The sequence below is a fragment of the Macaca thibetana genome, chromosome 3, assembly GCF_024542745.1.
Source record: "Macaca thibetana thibetana isolate TM-01 chromosome 3, ASM2454274v1, whole genome shotgun sequence".
In the NCBI taxonomy this organism is placed as follows: Eukaryota; Metazoa; Chordata; class Mammalia; order Primates; family Cercopithecidae; genus Macaca; species Macaca thibetana.
In genome coordinates, this window is record NC_065580.1 from 26,613,823 (window position 1) to 26,632,037 (window position 18,215).

General features: G+C 48.5%; 3 protein-coding genes across 3 annotated transcripts in view; 2 read left to right on the forward strand and 1 right to left on the reverse strand.

Moving 5' to 3' along the window:
• The window catches only part of PLXNA4 (plexin A4), a 450,027-nt gene that overhangs the window by 77,390 nt on the left and 354,422 nt on the right, over positions 1–18,215 (forward strand). The window contains exon 3 of the mRNA XM_050782490.1: positions 6,981–7,163. Within this exon, the coding sequence (XP_050638447.1) occupies positions 6,981–7,163 (183 nt within the window). The remainder of the gene's footprint in view (positions 1–6,980; positions 7,164–18,215) is intronic.
• The window catches only part of PODXL (podocalyxin like), a 1,065,326-nt gene that overhangs the window by 67,795 nt on the left and 979,316 nt on the right, over positions 1–18,215 (forward strand). The gene's annotated exons all lie outside the window — the stretch shown is intronic.
• Positions 1–18,215, reverse strand: part of LOC126950803 (basic proline-rich protein-like) — a gene marked incomplete at its 3' end in the record, with an annotated part of 538,772 nt that overhangs the window by 64,942 nt on the left and 455,615 nt on the right. The window lies entirely within an intron of this gene.

Sequence of the window (18,215 nt, forward strand, 5' to 3'; positions counted from 1 at the left end):
GAGCCAAGATTGTGCCACTGCACTGCACCCTGGCAACAGAGCAAGATTCCATCTTAAAAAAAAAATATATATTTTTTTTTTTGTTTTGTTTTGTTTTGTTTTGTTTTTTTCTGTCACCACGAATTTGGGGCTTTGGTACCTATTTTCTCAGCAACCTGATAGGTAACTAGGGGAGGCACCTCACTTTCCAGGCTCTAGTGTCCCCTTCTGTAAAATGGGGCTGTTGGATTTTATAATCCTGAATTATTTTCCACATCTGAAATATGATGTGCAAAAGAAGGGCAGAATACTCTTTCATAAGCCAGAGAACTTGGACGTGAGCCCAAACCTCGCCTCGAGCCCAAACCTCACCTCCTCCTCAAAGTCATGCCTGCTCCCCAAGGCAGTTGGTGGCCCACTCTCTGGACTCCCCCAGGCATATAACTGAAGCAGGGCCCAGATGGCTTTGTCCAGTCATGGCCCAGGCTGTCCATCCCTGCACTGGGAAAGAGGCAGTTCTTTGGGGCATGAACTGAGACTTTTTCATCTTTATATTCTTAGGGGCTCACCTGGTGCTTGGGGCTTAGTAGGTTTTTCATAAATGTTCTTAAGCAAATTAGTAAGTGAGGAAAAGTAAATAGCATTGTCTTCATCTAGTGCCTGTTTCCCTTGCTGAACGCAGGGAGTTCCAATAGCCCAAGGAACCAAAGGTTTGGTGGAAAAAGGTTGTTCTAAAGATCCGGTTGGCCCCACTATGGGTGAGCTTGGGAAAATCTCTGATGTCTTCTTACCCCATGCAATGGACAGGAGTGGGGGCTTCTCAGCTGTGGAGGAGCATGAGGCTAGATGATACTTTTCCATTCAGGAAGGGCAGGAGAGCTGGTTTTCTCCAGACGAGAGAAATCTTCTCTCTCCTGGACCATAGGAGTTGCCCACAGAGTAAATGGGAAGACCAGAACTGATTTTGTCTTCCATCCTGGGACTCAGAGATGGCTGCTGCTGCCCCAGAGCAGCAGGGCAGGTACATAGGTGGCTGGAGGAGTTGGGTGCATGGCTCATCCCTGCTGGTCACCTGGTCTGCCTCTTCAGGATCAGCTCAGGATGTTTGTAAACAGTGGATGCCTGCAGTAAGAGGGCAGCCTGTGGCTATGGAAGAGGCTGTGTCCCAGAGCTAAGCTAATTGGCCCACCGGGGATGGACCTGCTGACCTTTACCTCATTAGCACTGCATTTGGCCACTGAGCTCTGGCTTGGTTCTGACCTTCCCATAATAAGGACTCAATGTGAGGTTTCTGCAAAGGTGGGGCAAGCCAGGGCCGGGGGTAAAACAGCTTCGCTTGGCAGAGGAGGTGCAATCAGGACTCACACCAGGGGCTGTGCAGGCTGGGGTCAGGGGAGGATTTGGGGATCAGGGGTCCACCCCGTCTCGTCACCTGCGACCTTCAAGATGGATTGGTGTGGCTGTCAGAGTGGGTGATAGTTGGTTCCTTAAGAGTGTGTCATTGAGGCCTAGGGTTGGGGGTGATGTCTAGGGTTCTTGAGGAGATCCCCCCACTGTTCCCCAGGTCTACCTCCTCCTCCAGCCCTTCCCAGGGAGTCTCCATAGAGACCACTGGACACTTCTGGGGTCGTTGGGCAGTGGCTTTGCAGCTCTGCCCCCGAGCCTGTGGAACTGCTGGAGGAAGGACACTGTCTGCATTTAAAATCCCCTTTTCATGGAGATGATAGAGTTTTTCAGAGTGCCAGTCTCTCTGCAGAGTGGGAGCAATTTCCCTGTAATTGGTAAAGTAACCGTAACTGCTCTGTCATTTGTATGTGGCGACACGTAATTGCACGGTAACCTTTGCCGCGGTGCACGAGGGAAGCGCTGTAAGCTATTAGGTTGTAATTCGGAGTGTCAGCTCCAGCTCCCCACGCCACCTCCACCACTGCCACACTGTGTGGCAGCCCCTGGGGAGGCTGCTATGGGGTCTGTCTGTATCCAGGTCCAGCTCAGGGTCCTGCTCCCGAGTGGGGATGCTAGGCACATGCTGTGTTCTGTAGTGCCCTCAGCTAGGAAGGGCCCTCCATGGTGATGTAGGCCAGTGCTTCTCAAACCTTAGCAAGAGGAGGTTGGAATCACCTGGAGGGGTGTGAAGACGAAGATGTCTGAGCCCCCACCCAAGACTTTTTAATCCAATATGTCTGGGGTGGAGCTCAAGAATGTGCATTTCTAATGAATAGCGCTCAATCTTCTGGATCTAAGACCATTCCCCAGCTCCTGCATTCAATTTTGTGACCAAATGTCTATCTGATTCTGAAAGATCTTTGGGAAGAACTACCTTTGCTATTTCATCTTCACAACATTAGCCCCTTTAATCTTGATGACACCTCTGAGATAGATACCATGAATTTCCTCAAAGATGCTGAGACCCACAAAGGTCATCTGACCATCTAATGACAACAAACAATAAGAGTGAACACTCCCATAGAACTAAGTGTCAAACATTGTTCTATATGTTTTAAATTATTTAATCCTCACCACAGTACTATAAAGTATGTACTATTGTTATAATCCCCATTCTACAGGTAACAAATTAAGGTACAGAGAGGTTAAGTGACTTGCTCAAGGTCACACAGGATTAAGTGGCAGAGTTGGGATTCAAACCTAACAGTTCTGGTTCAGTACTGTTAGCCACTGTGAAACTCAGGCTTTTATTTATCCCATCTATCCACCCATCCATCCATCCATCCATCTATCCATCCATCCATCCATCCATCCATCTACCCATGCACCCACCCACCTATCCATCCACCTATCCATCCATCCATTTAATATACATATATTAGCCTACTATGAGCCAGGCACTAAGCTAGGGGTACAAAGATGCATAAAACACGGTCCCTGTCCTTGAGCTCATAGTCCTTGGAGCACAGTGGATCAGCCATCTTAATTTGCACCCCATGCATTCTATGAGGACATTTGAGCCAGTGAAAAAAAGATCCAGTGTCCTCCGGATAGGGATCCAGGCAGTGTGGCCCTCTCAGGGCTTCTGGGTCTGTCCACAGGGTTGTCCAAATGGGTTCCATATACATTCTCATGTAATGGGCCCGTATTTCCTTTCCTTGTGAGAGTAGAGTTGCTCTCTAATAAACAAGTGTTATCATAATCATGGCCAAACATTTTGTGTATTTGTGGAGTGACAGGAGGCCGGCCTGGGCCTAGGGCACGACTGGGCTCCTGATCATAGCAGAGTCCGGACCTGGCTCCTCTGGCTGTGGCTCTAATCTCACTGTTAATGGAGCCCAGGGGAAGGACCAGCCAGGGCTGGAGCAAACACTCTCTCCCCCCATCACCCGGGGGCTCAGGAAGCCACACCAACCCTCACCTGTTGAAGGCTTTCACCAATTAGCCTCCCCTTCTTGGGCCCAGGCAGCCCTGGCATCTCTTCCCTACATGTCTACCTCCCAGGTCTGCAGGCCCTGGGGACCCTCCCTCCTCCTGCTTCAGGTACTGTAATTAGCTGGTGGTTTCAGCTCAGACCCAGCAACGCATACCGTGTTTGCAGTGCATGCTGTGGTCGAGAGGCATGCTAGGGCCACGCCCTGCAGCCATTCTACCCCTGTTCCAGGCAGGATTTCTATACACGAAAAATCAACATGAAATATCTTACACTGAAGTGCTTCCCAGCTCACCAGGTGCCTTCGCTCCTACAAGCTTACCCACTCTATAGCCAAGGAAAGTCAGATTAGAGAACAGTAGGAACAAGTTGTGCAATTGGGAAGCAGCTGAGCTGCCATTTGAACCCAAGTTTTTCCACTGTTTCAATCTTAAAAATCCCTCCCCCATCACCCCAGCCTCAAGGCAACAAAGAGCAGGGCCACCTGCTGCCACAGCTGGGGGACCTCAGCAATCATGCAGACCTGGATGGTGCTTGGTCAAAGGCCTCAGTGGCACCTGTATCACATTCAAAGAGAAAAGCCAAGCCATGGGGAAACTTAGGGAGAAAGCTGCCATTGTCCCAGATCTCGCCTGGGCTTCTTGCTGCATGAGGTTCTGCAGAGGAAGACCGTCACAGGCCCCTGACTTTCTGGTGAGTGAATGATGTCACTGGCCAAATGTATACCCTCCTTTTGTACATGGCTGTTGATGTGCTTGTGTTGTGCTCAGCCGAGGGGAAGAATTGTATTCAGTAATCCTGACCACTCAGAAATGCAATTTTGGGAGCTGAGAGGCCTGAAGCCTCCTCGGGCTAATGAGGCCTATGTTTGTGGCAGAGGTGCTGGGGAACTGTGAAACATGGACTTCCTTTCTCCCTGCCTCAGTGTCCCCACCCTGTGCAGTGTGAACAACCATTCAGCCATCTCTACTGGGAAAATGGATCATAACGGGCGATGTACAGACTTGGCGATGGCAGAGGTCCCTGCAGCACAGTTTAGGCCTGAGAAAGTCGGGGATGCGAAATCCTTGTGAACCAGAGCGGGAACATTCAAGGGCCACGAGGACGCCTAGCACCCCAGGCTGCCCTCGGAAGGCCTGGCAGGTTGCCGTGGTCATATCCAGCAGGGACAGGGCATCTTCTCCCCTTTGCCTGGATTTGTCCTTCCTCTCTTCTACTCCTCCCTTTAACTCTTTGCCTCCTGTCTCCTTCGCCATCTCCTTATTTAGGGAAGAATGGTAAAGATCAGACTAAATCTTGAATACTCCCTTGTAAATTTGACTCCTATAATTTTTTGTTTGTTTGTTTAGTAGAGACAGGGTTGGTCTCGAACTCCTGACCTCAGATGATCTGCCTGCCTCTGGCGGGATTACAGGCATGAGCCACCATGCCTGGCCAATAATTTAATTTTGCTTTTTCTTTTCTTTTCTTTTCTTTTTTTTTTTTTTTTTTTAAAGGGAAGGGGAGAGAGTTGTGTTTGGCCTGGGCTGGTGGACCAGGCCACGCAAGAGAGGCCAGAGGCTATCAAAGGCCTGGAGAGCAGACGTCTGCTCTGCACGAGGCCTGCTCGGGCTTGCCCATGCTCTCCCCATTTTTACTCTGGCTGTCCCTACCCTGTAGGAAGATGGGGAACGGTCTGAGAGGCTTCCGATGTTCAGCAGGTTGCCTTCTTTGGAGGGACAGTGCCCGCACCTCTTCTGGGAGGGAGTGGAGGAGCCTGCTGGGGCCGGGTGAACACCTGTGGCCTGATTTCACACTCCCTGGCAAGAGCCTGCCTGCTGTTCTCCAGATGCTCTTTCCTTTGCCCAGATTGAAGCCTTTAAAAAAGTGACACCTTGTATTTTATTTCACCCCTTTCTCTGCAAAGTCCAAAGACGTTTACAGGCACGAGTGCAATAGGCTTTATGGTAGCCCATCAAAAAGCAGGGATTGTTTCCGTCATCTTTATAGAGCAGAAAATAAAAGCACAGGAAAATGGAGTAACTCTTCTGAGACCACATAGTCCTTCCAAGACACGGTGGAAAATCTACCCCAGAGGGGTGTGTGCCAGACCCAAGCTGCCTGTGGGGAGTGCTAAGGGGTTTTCACCGGCTACTGCCAGGGTCTTCACCACTCCCCAGCACCACAGAGCCCAGGTGAGACCCTCTGTTTCATGGGGGACCTGATGGCCTTGTATAAAAAGGGGAGATTCCACTGGAAATACAGTGGGGGAACTGGCCCCAAAGCTTCCTGACTTCTGAACTTATGCTTCCTGGAGTCAGGAGCAAGTGAGTCAGGGTCAGTGTCTCAGGGATATCTGAAGAATATTCTCTTTAAGGAACACTAGTAGGTGTTCCAGTCAAAATGGTTTAGCGGCTGGGTGCAGGGACTCACACCTGTAATCCCAGCACTTCGGGAGGCTGAGGGTGGTGGTTACTTGAGCCCAGGGGTTTGAGACCAGCCTGGGTAACATGATGAAATCCTGTCTCTACAAAAAATACAAAAATTTAGCCAGGCATGGTGGCACATGCTTGTGGTCCCAGCTACTCGGGAGGCTGAAGCAGGAGGATCGCTTGAGCCTGGGAAGTCAAGGCTGCAGTGAGCCATTATCATGTCACTGCACCCCAGCCTGGGTGACAGAGTGAGACCCTGTCAAAAAAGAAAAAGAAAAGAAAGAAAAGAAAAAAGGTTCAGAGAATAAAATGTTTAGGAAAGGCTGAGATAAGGTTAAACATATTTTTTCTTAAAAATACTTTTCAGACCTTTCACATAACTAATCGTTATGAATCTCTTAGATGGTGTTAAAAGGCTTTCTAGAAATTTGCCTGCGGAGTCCTTTTGTGTAGGGCATATCGGGGACCTGGGTTTCCATGGATGGCACTTTGGGAAGTGCTGGTGTAGGCATGGCAGGGCCAGGGCTGCCCCTCTTCATAATGCTGTAAAAGAGACAGGGAGCCTGCGATCGGAGCTCATAAAGCACCAGCTGTGGCACATTGAGTTGAATCAGCACCTTCCTTCCCCCACCGCTCCTTTCCCCAGCTGACTGCCCGCATATGGCTCTGTTGTGATGGTGCTACTTACATGCTAATGTTTTCCGTTCCCTAGTCTATACTTTTGAGTCCTTATGTGTGTGTCTGCTCAAGATATGGAGACCACACCCCTTTTCTGTATAGATATGAAGACCACATTCCTCTTTGTGTATAGATATGGAGACCGCATCCCTCTTGTGCCTGAGCAGAGTGGCCTGGAGCCCTTGCTCATCTGGGCTGACTCAGGGCTTTTCCACCTGAGGATGATAATGATAATAATGATGGACAAAGCTCCCAAGATGGTGCTGGGAGGGGCTGGAGAAGAGGCAGAGACACAGATTATGAGGAAAGGAGACCTGGGATCTGTGTTTTTTGCCTTGTCCCTGCACCTGCCCACTCAGGTGATTCTTCGCAGGTCACCTAGTTTCTCTGGAGTGATGTTTTTCATGTAAAAAAGAGGGATTGTTAGATGATTCATCTCTAAGGATTCTTCTACCTCCATAGTTTCCTGACTTAATATCTCTGCCAATTTCCCTGACGCTCCCTTCTAATTTTTCTCTTTTTAAAATTTTCAGCTCTTAACCATTGATGATAACTTCTGTGGCCTGGACATGAATGCCCCCCTGGGAGTGTCCGACATGGTGCGTGGGATTCCTGTCTTCACGGAGGACAGGGACCGCATGACGTCTGTCATCGCATATGTCTACAAGAATCACTCTCTGGCCTTTGTGGGCACCAAAAGTGGCAAGCTGAAGAAGGTAGGAATGAAGTGCAGTCCTTTTGGTTACTGTGAAGACAGTCTGACCCTCCTGGGCTGGAAATTATCTTATGTCTTTTCACTACCTTGGGCGTGTGGGCAGGTGATACAGTTTGAGCTAAGGAGATACGCTGCTGTTGAGGTCATGAGGATCATCTTGTCCTTTCTCTGCCTCCGTGCTGAGGTTGCGGGGTGAGTGTGTGGATTCACCTCCTCCCTAGAACTGGTGTGCACATGAGAGGTGTCAGACCAGCCTTGCAGGGTTGTTCTAAATGGCACATACTGTGTTCAATTTGGGCTTGTGCCTTTAAGGCAAAGGCTTTGCTAGGTCTGAGCTGGGGAAGGTGGGCAGGGGGAAGGGACAGGTCTGTTCCCCTTGCTTCAGCCCTTCTGGCTGCTACATCATCTGGAATGCATTCAGGGAACAGAGGGAGGAAAGTGCAGACCTGTTAAAGTCGCAAATGGGGCCCAGAGCCAAGTTGTGGGCTGAGAAAACCACGAGTGCAATGGGAGCATGGAAATTGCTTCTGGTGAGGTCAAATGGTATGATCTGGGGACCTGACCTTTCCCCTGCACTTTCGGAAGCTGGCAGGTTCTGGGGTCCTGGGTAATCTTGGCTCATCAGCTGTGTTGGGAGCAGTCATCCACCGAGGGATGTTCTGTGCTCAGGCTTCTCATCTCATGAGTTGGAGCTGGCCCTACAGCACATGTCCTTCTTGATTGGGTTAAAAGCCCTTCTAAGATGGTAGGCAGGAGGTCCTGTTTCCTGTTGGCCAATAATTGCATTTTAGTCCTTTCCCAGGAAATATTGGTGATTTCTTGTGGAGCTCTTGCTTGCTTTATTTTGGCTTCTCTTGGAGTTCTCTGGACATTGTGTGATTCAGATTGGGTAAAGAGGCACTGCCTGATTGAGACTGAGCCTTCATCCCTCCATTTCCCTTTGCTGTATTTCTGGCTGCTAGCTCTGGATGGTCAAGAGGAAATGTTCCGGGCATATTTAGAGGACTATGCCTATTTTGCCATCCTACAGTGTAACAGCCCAGCAATCATTTCTGTTGGCATCTCTATGGACTGGTGGTGTGTCTGGAATGGGAGCATGCGGAGGACAAGAGGCGGGCACCCCAGAGTGTGTTTGTGACTTGGGAACTTGTGTGTGGAGTAATTCTATGGGTGATGATTGGGAAAGAAAACTGAGCACTGGGGAAACATCATGGTACCCTGCAAGAATGGTGTCCATGAGGTACCACGCAGCCGGCGCTGCCTAGGAGGAAGTAACCGCCTAATTTGAGTGGAACGCATTCAGTGTCGCAACCAAAAACAGCAAAACACATGTTTAAGAACTGTGTTTCATAATTCATTCCAAGTAATTCTATTTCATACTTCCTTTCTGTGAAGAAAATGGTAAACACAATGGAATCTTTCCTTGCTGCCTCGGACTCCTCGTGAGTTTTGCTCACATAATGAACTGAGTTTTGTGGATGCCCAGGGAAGATGCTGCGAGGTGTGGGCATGTTGTCCCCACACAGCTCCTGTGTCTGATTGTTGCCCCCGTCCCGGGTCTTCCTCTTATGCACTTGGCCACTCATCACTTCCAGTTGCTGCCAGGAATCCTGGTTGACTTCAGCACCTTTCCTCCTCCCTCATTCTGCGACTTCCAGCTTTGGTAGGCTAGGAAACCAGATTGCCAAGCTTACTGAAATTGTGTCTGACGTCAGTCCACACTGAGGAGAGAAGTGTGTGAGCTTTTGGGTAGGGACTTCAGATGGCTCGATTCTTCAGTAGGATTCAGCAAGTTTGGTCTGCTGGAAAAGTGAATTCTAAATACAGGGGACATTACTATGTACAATTCATGCACTGAGACCTGCTTCGCCTGCTGCAATGGGTGAATGAGCACTATTGAGAGTAAATAAGTCAGCAAGGCAGTATGGGGGATGCTTTAAGTCTTTTCTCCAGTGAGCTCAATCTCAGTGCAATGGAGAAGCTAACTTCCTGCCTTGCTCTAAAACAGTCCTACTCACTGAATTTCCTACCAGCTGCCAGAGGACCATTTACTAGCTGGCAGGATGGAGTAGACCCTGGATGAGGATTTGCGTACGCGTGTGTGTGTGTGCGTGTGTGTGTGTGTGTGTGTGTGTGTGATTGAGCTCGTTGGGCAGTGAATGTTATCAATGAAATGAACATTGAGAGTTCAGTGCACATAACAAAACAGTTATTTTCTCTTGGAAAAAGGAAGGTGTTTCCTGTCCATGGATGCATTGTAAACCCAAGACAGTCAACTTGCATTTTTGTGCTGTTGGTCCAAGGTTGGGTTGAGGCATTTGGTGGCTGGTGCTCTCTCACCCGTGGAAGCCTGTCCAAATCTGTTCCCCGACAGGGAGGTCAATCAAGTGCAGCACCGTGAGTGTGGAATCAGGACACCCCCAGGAGCCTGAGCCAGCAAGGCGCTCAGAGACGACCCTCCTGAGGCAGGTGAGGACAGAGCCCAGCAGTCAGGCAGGCAGGCAGTGACAGGCGACACACGCAACACCCCACCAAGAGCCTGGGGCTTCATAAACCGTGGCTGGCATTTCCATCTTTTACTTTGGTGGATTGATGTAAGAACAGTTCTGTTTCAGCCACCTGGGATATTCTATCTAATTTCCAGAGCAGTGGTGGGGCTGGTGAGGCATAAACGTTTCAAAGGTAAGAGCGCAAGGGTCAGTTGCGGGGAATGAGCCTTCAGTCCTCCTGGGGAAAGCCAGGCCACTGTGGGGGCGGGGGGGCGGGGGGCAAACTTTCTGCTCTGCAGGCTTGGAGTGGCAGCCTTTTAATGGTTTTGCTCACGCCCAGCTCCCGTGCCTGCAGACTCAGCACAGCTGGCCCAAGGGAACAGTCTGAGTTGGGAAAGGAAGGCTGGGCCGCCGAGTCTGTTGTTTGAAATAATAAAAAGCAAAAGTGACCCGTTTGTTTATTTTTTTTCGAACAATAGAATTCCCCACCCCCGCTCACTCACTAAGCACCACTCCCCTTTCCTTGTAATAATTCCGACTCGCTTTTCCCAGAGGTTATCAGGACCACAGTCACCTTTTGGGCAGAGGCCCAGCCATGACAAGTTGTGAAGCTGCAGGAGGATTTTGCTGGAAGTTTTGCAAGCAACTGAGGCCAGGGTGTGAAAATAATGGAAATCATACTGTAGCCATAATTATAGAGTTGGTTTCTCTGAGCCCTGTAATAATCTCCTGTGTGTATCAAGGCTTTACGGTATGACAAGAGACTGGAAATGGGGGTAGGTGGTCAGGAGACAGCTTGGGGGGATGCTAAGAGTAAGGGTGTTTGCTGTGGGTTTCAGGGGTCCAGGAGCTAGACTGAGCTATCTGTGGGCTGCCCTCAAAATTACTGACTTTTTATTTTGCTTGAAAGGCATGAGTCCCAATCATTTGCAACCTTGTCTTTGATGACCATGATTTCACTCCTTTGGTGCACACATCACATGAAGCAGGGGGAAAGGAGGTGAGGAAAGTACCAATTTAGATGTCTTTGATGTTTTCTGATGTGTGTGTGTTGTCATGGTATTGGCAGCCTCTTCCTGTGGTGAGCTTTAAGGGTATGTGTGTAAAGAAATATGACCTATAAATGCTACAGTCATGAGTAGGTGTCTAGGAACTTAGCAATAACCTACAGACTGTTAATATTTCCACTATAGGTAAAAATCGTAAGGCAAATGCCATCTTGACTGGCTTTAGGGCCAAGCAAACCTAAACCTTTGGCTTGAGTTGGGACAATCAGCTCAGTGTTGTCTCAGAAGCACAAGATTTCTTTGCTTGAATATTTCTGCTGAAATCCTTTCCCTCTCTCTCTTTCTCTGCCTCTTGCTTTCCTTTCACTAAGCGATCATTTTTATGGCTGCTGTTCAGTGGTGAATTACTGCCTGACATTAGTGGGAGAGACTAATGTTCATTGTGAACCAAAACATCATAAACTTCCACTTGTGGTGCGATTGCTCCTCTCGCCGGTGATTGCATCTTCCCTGGATGTATTTTGCTAGGTTAAACTGTTTACACCTAAGGGGGTGGAGCGCTGTATGGATGTTGGTTAAGTCAGGCTGGCCCTGCTATTAGCCTGTTGTAGGACATGCATCCATGTGTCTGTGCACAGACGAATCCATACCAGCCTCTCTGAGTAGGAACTGGGTGCACGTTCCCATGGAGAGGCGATAGGAGTGTACAGTACAAAAATCATTCTTACTGGGAATTGTCATGTAGATTAATTTAATCTTCCTAAATTTTTTGGCTCGAACCTGTTTTAAAATTAATTTGCTTGTGTTCCCTAGACCCTCAGCACAGGTCCACAAGGGGGAAATCACCCAGGAGTGGATTGGAATGGAGGGAGACCCACCTGGGGTGAACATTGCTTCTCAGGAACAGATGCTGTGTGTGTGTCTTCAGTGCTCGAGTCACAAAGCAGTATCAGATCAGAGAGTCCAGCCCCTGCTTTGTTGTTTCCTAAATGTACCTGGGAATTCTTCCTAAAATTATTCTGGAAATTTGAATCCACTTTAACTAAAAATAAATATTCATAGCACAGAAAGCCCTGCAGATGGATGGAAGTGTCAGGAAATCAAATGGAGATACAATGTTGGAACACCAAATAGAACAGGAACCTGCGGTTAGGGCAGAGGGCATGTGTATTTGATACAGGGTTCGGTCAGGTAGTTCTGTTGTGCTACATGTTTCTCCATCCCAAGCTGCCATGGGCTCATGTGTGATTGATCACAAGCAGAAAGGGAAAGAAATATAGAAGCATCAGGGCTGACCGATTTCCATGTCGGGAAAAGACCATCTATTTGCTATATTGTGTCTGCGTTTTCCATCCCTGGTTTTGCAAATGTTAAACCTGCATAGACCTTACCCTGTGCATTGTGTGAAGGGGAGGCTGAGGTTGAAGAGCTCCAGGCAGAAGATCCCACAGGTGTACCAGCAGTGCCACCCTCCCTCCTCTGATTTCACGTTCAACCACAGACAGATGGTATTCTGTCGTTAGTCTTTCCAGCCTGGGAATTCTAAGACTGGCCCTTCAGACTGACCTTGCCTCAGACCAGTGCATCCGCTTCTCAAGGGCCTTCCTCCTACCTCGTTTCAATCTCTTCTGCTGTGTTTTAAGCTTTCTTCCCAAGTTGAACTCAGTTAATAAGAGCAACTAAGCTGGTTGATGTCCTCTTGGACATATTTTATATTCTTGAACACTATTAAGCCCTCACTCAATCACCCTTTTGATACAAGTGTGGCCACACTGGCCCTCTTTTCTTATCTTTTTCCATTTCTCACTATTCTGCCCTTGGGCCCACCCACCTTCCCTGCATGTCCCTGGGGTATCTCGAGTGGTCTCTCTGTGCTAACCTGAATAAGCCCGGGGAGGCATTCTCATCATGAAGTTTCTGCTGCAGCCAATAGCGAGGCACTGTTGCATTCTCCTCCTGGCTTCCTCCTGAAACACACATTGAGATCCCAGCAAAGAGTTTCTCAGAAACACTTGTCATTCTGTTTTCCAAGTGATCATTGCTGGTGCACATGATTTAAAGAGATCGTCTTAAATGAGCTTTGCCAATTCAAGATTTATTGATACATGTGCCACTTTTTTTTAATCATATGTGTGTATATATACACACATTGGTATAGAAAGATCCTGATCATAAATTAAAATGCAAACACATTAAAATTGAAGAAAGTGCTGCAGAAACACCCCAAATCATAGAGCGCATTCAGTCAGCTGATACACAAATGTCAGACACACTAGAGGAATTTATCCAGTGACACATGCAATTGAAGTAAAATATTGTGCTTTACAAGAACATATCATTAAAATGAAAACTAGCAGCATATCAGGAGTCTGGCCATGTAACCAAGACAACAAAGATAGGAAAGGATGAAAGACATGATGTACAGAGGAAGAGGGAGGAGGCAGAGGCAAGAAGAGGGAATGAGCCCCCAACCATAAGTGGTCCTTTTACTGCTGGGTTCACACCTGCTAGACTCTGGATGGGAGGAGAATAGAATCTTGAAGACTCCCGGAGAGGGTAGAGCCAGAGGAGGTCTTTGTTACCAGCAATTGCTATGATTTCCTCAGCCACTTTGATGGGGAAGGCAGTGGCAATTGGAACGATTCACAGCTCACCAGTTGATGTTCTGATTGGGGGTCTGCTGAGAGTCCATACTTGTTCTTAGGGAACTTCCTGGGAATGTATCCACTGGGCTTGCTTATTGGTGATATGGTGCTGCTTTTCCCAGCAGTTCTGGCTTCTCATGGATGTATGGATGGTGACTTTAAAAGAGGTCTCTTGGCTGGACACAGTGGCTCACGCCTGTAATCCAAGCACTTTGGGAGGCTGAGGCAGGCAGATCATGAGGCCAGGAGTTCAAGACCAGGATGACCAACATGGTGAAACCCCGTCTCTACTAAAAATACAAAAATTAGCCGAGCATGGTGGCGCATACCCATAATCCCAGCTATTCAGGATGCTGAGGCAGGAGAATCACTTGAACCCAGGAGGCAGAGGTTGCAGTGAGCCGAGATCATGCCATTGCACTCCAGCCTGGTCAACAGAGCAAGACTCCATCTCAAAAACAAACAAACAAAAAAAGGTTTCTTCAAAGCTCCCACACTCACTCCATACCTTCTCTCCTGGCCCATGAGACACAGGTGTGTTAGTTATCAATTGCCGTGAACTACTCCAGAACTTAGAGGCTTTGAACAACACTTATTATCATACATACAGTTTCTGTGGTTCTGGAATCTGGGCATGGCTCTGCTGGGTCCTCTGGCTTTGGGTCAAGGTGTTGGCTAGGGCTGCAGTCATCCCAAGGCTAAAGATCGGAATGGGGAAGAGTCTACCTCCAGTGTCCCTCCCAGGTTTGTTGGCAAGCTTCAGGTCCTCACTTGAGAGATCCTTGCATTGCCATGTGGGCCCCCCCATGAGGCCACCTACACAACAATGTGTGAAGCAGCAGGCTTCTCTAGAAGGATGTCTGAGAGATGGGAGTGAGAAAGAGGCTGAGTAAGGTGCAGGCCTTTGTCATTTTGAAACCTGGTTTCAGAAGTGACACCCCATCCCCTTTGCTGTATTCTGTCTTAGAAGTCAGCCACCAGGTCCAGCTCACACTCCAGGAAGGGGCTCTATAGGTCATGAGCACCCAGAGGTGGGGATCACTGGGAGCCATGTTGGAGGCTGCCTTCTACACGAGCGCTTTGTTTCTCAGCCATTGAGGGGACTTGAACCCATACTTTCAAACTTCAAGTTCACTTTTGGTAGCAGGGAAAAGGACACAGCCTTCCTCAGGAACACCAGTGGCCCAGGCACTGAATCCTGTCTTTTGACTTGTGGCTTTGATTGTGCAAACACAGTAGAGAATCCAGAGGATAAACAGGAGGCTGTGAAGCAGTTGCCACACCCACAGGACCAGGGGTGAGGAAGCTTCCTCAACAAGGTGGCCTGGGGGCTCAGCAGGCAGTCCCAGGTGCTCTGTTCATCTAGAGAGAGGGCAGTGCTCGATGATGGACAAAAGACACTTAGATTTTGAATCAGTAGCTGCCGAGAACTCTGTGTGTCTGTGGAGAATCCATATCTTCTGCCTTTGGCCTCTGTGGGGAGGCCCCCAGCATCTTAGGAAGGGGTCGTTTTCTTAGTGTTTAGGGCTGGCAGAAAAGAGGTGATGCAGAGGGAACTACCAAGCTTTGAACACCGTGTAGGCACCAAGATTGTTCTAGATGTTTTCACATGTTACTTACATTGATTGTCACGTGTAATCTTCAATTTTTTTTTTTTTTTTTTTTTTTTTTTTTGGAGATGTTACACCTTCCATGTAAAATGGAGGAAAGGGGTTGGGTAACTCCCCAGAGGTCACACGGTCTAATCTGAGGTTGTCCTGGCCCTGTATGGAGTAATATCATAGACTCTACCTAAGGCCCGGCTCCTGGGCTGTACGGTAGGTCACCTCTCCGATGGAGGGAGGAGGTGGTGGCTGGGCCTCTGGTACCTGCCCCGGAGCCTGTTGCTCAGAACCCTCCTTTCATCCCCTCTGTCCCTGCCCTGGCTCAGGTCCTGATGTCCATGCTAGGGTGGTTGAAACTGATTTTCCCCTCTTTAATCCATCTTCCTGGGATGGATTAAAGAGGGGAGCACTTTAGGGACAGGAAAATCAGTTTGGATGGATCCTAGATGGCAGATTCAGCTTCCTAAAGCAGTTCCAATCCTCTCACCCTTGTCACTAAGAAAAACAAAACTGGACTTGTCTCACCCACCCTTCCGTAGACCCTTGCCACTAGTTCTGCCTGCGTGGAAGTGGCCCCAACATGCTGAGGACTCAGGTGCCCGACTCAGCCATTCAACCTCAGCTGGCTGCCTCGGCCTTCACGTTTTGAGTCCTCAAGGGCCCTGGCTAAATTTAAATACCGAGGAAGAGGCTCCCACCTGAGAAACGGGAGGGGACTCCTGCCTCCGTGGCTGTTCTCACATCACCAACCTGCCTCCATGGGCAATTTCCTTCTCCGAGGGCAATTATGCCGGAGCTCGGATCCCACAGCCGAGTGGGAGGTGGCCATGGGGAGGGCAGGAGGTTTTGTGGGAGGCAGCCGAGCTGTGCTTTTCCACTTACCCCTGGCGAGCTGCCTGGGACAGACTGGGCCTATCTTTGTCTTGGTTTCTCACTGGAATTGTCCCTCCTAGAACCTATGGGACTGTGTGCTGTGGTTCTGGGTGATTTTTCCTGTGATGGGTTATCCATGGTCCCTCTCTTGACCCATTTGGAGGATGACGGCTTCTCCCTAATCACGGGTCATTATTGCTTTGCAAGCGTTCTGGAGCGGAGGGCCTAATGAGCCAGTCTCCTTGTTACTCCCGGTCACCTGGAGCACCTGTCGCCACCAGCACATCCAACCTTCTTTTTCCTTCTAAGTGTCTAGCCCCCAAACCTGAGCTTCTCGGCTCTTCTCACAATCCTTTGCCTACTTTCCTCACTTTCACCCCCTCCATTCTTACCTTTTCCTTCCTGTCACTCTGTAGTATTGTACTTTTAACTTAGTGAAGATGTGTTCGCAAATGTTATCTTGACCAATTAATTTGCTCAGGATGATGTGGAGTTAGGAAGGCCTGAGGCAGTGTTGGCTTTGCTATTTCTTTATAGATATGGGGACTTGGGGGAATAGTATGATTGGATGGGAGGTTAGGGAGACTACTTCAGAAGTGTGCATAGTTCTTTATATAGTCAAACCTCTTTTTAAAAAAATGCAAAGAGACCAGGAGCAGTGGCTCATGCCTGTAATCTCAGTACTTTGGGAGGCCGAGATGAGTGGATCACTTGAGGCCAGGGGTTTGAGACCAGCCTGGGCAACATGGCAAAACCCTGTTTCTACTAAAAATATAAAAATAAACAAAAAGAAAAATTAGCTGGGCGTGATGGTACATGTCTGTAGTCCCAGCTACTCCAGAGGCTGAGGCAGGAGAATCGCTTGAACCCAGGAGGTGGAGGTTGCAGTGAGCCAAGATTGTGCCACTACACTCCAGCCAGGGCAACAGAATGAGACCCTGTCTCCAAAAGAATGATTAATAAATAAAATAAAAGAATACAAAGAATTTTGTATCTACAAAGAGCAATCCTCTTTCCCCCTAAACCACTCCTGGCCGCCCACTGCAGGCGCTCATTGTTCTCTCCGTCACTCATTGTGGGGTCCCAGGCTCACTAAGGTGCGGGCAGAAGGCCGTATTCCCCATGTCCTGTGTTGTGGCACAGCTGCATGGGGACCCAGCTCTATTTTGTTGGCTTACTGGGTTTCCCTTATGAGTCCTTTTAGGAAAGGCTCTCCACTTACCCCTGGCGTGCTGCCTGGGACAGACTGGGCCTATCTTTGTCTTGGTTTCTCACTGGAATTGTCCCTCCTACGGCCTATGGGACTGTGTGCCATGTTGCTCCAAAGGTTGCATCTGTGAGAAGTGGGTGTTGGTTTGGGGTTTTACCCCACCTCACAGGCTCTCCCTTCTTTGGGGTTGCCCTCTGACACTCCCAGTGCCTCACCTAGTCCCAATTTTCCTTTTGGGAACTTTTTTTTTTTCCCCCCCAAAGAGATAGGGTCTTGCTCTGTCACCCAGAGCAAGAGTGAAGAGGTGCTATCGTATCTCACTTCAGCCTCAAACTTCTGGGCTCAAGTGATCCGCCTGTCTCAGTCTCCCAAGTAGCTGGGACTACAGGTATGTGCCACCATGCTCCACTAATTTTTAACGTTTTTTTTTATAGAGATGGGGTCTTGGGTCTTGCTATATTGCCCAGGCTGCTCTTAAACTCATGACCTCAAGCAATCCTCCCACCTCGGCCTCCCAAAATTCTGAGATGTATGAGCTACCATGTCTGGTCATGGGACATTTTTTGAGCTGCCTTCCAAAAAGTTTCTCCCCTCCTGGAGAAGGCTTCTGAGGCTTTGGTGGCAAGGAGGTTGGAAGGAAAGAGATGGGTTGTCTTTCTGCTTAATCACTTAATCACTTTTACCTTCCCACCAAGATGTGAGTATTCTGGGGCTGGAGGTGGCTAAATTTGAGTGTTCCCAGGTATTGTTGGACCTGAGAGGCCAGAATGATGTTGAAACCACCTGATGACCTGCCCTCATCATTGCATCCAAAACTTAAACCAAATCCTACTGTGTTCTAGGTATTCCCATGGGAGTCTCAGATACAAACTGCCATTTTGGCCTCCAGGCAGATCATATATGGGTGCCTTATATATATTGTGGCTTTTTATAATAATGAAAATGATTAGATATCTTCAGTCTACCTTTAAAAATCTGTAAGTCAATACATTCTTTACCTTGGTCTTTCTGCAACAGACCAACATTTCCTCCAGTGATAATTCAGCTCTGTCCCTTTTGTTCTTCCTTCCCCCACAGAGCATAAAACTTATCCATGATTTTCTGTCAAACAGGATTCCTCTACTACAGGTATCTCTTGTGAAGGGTAAACAGATTTTTTTTTAAATGTTGCATGTAATTATAACCATATTTTAAATGCATCAGGTTAGCATACCTGGAATATTTT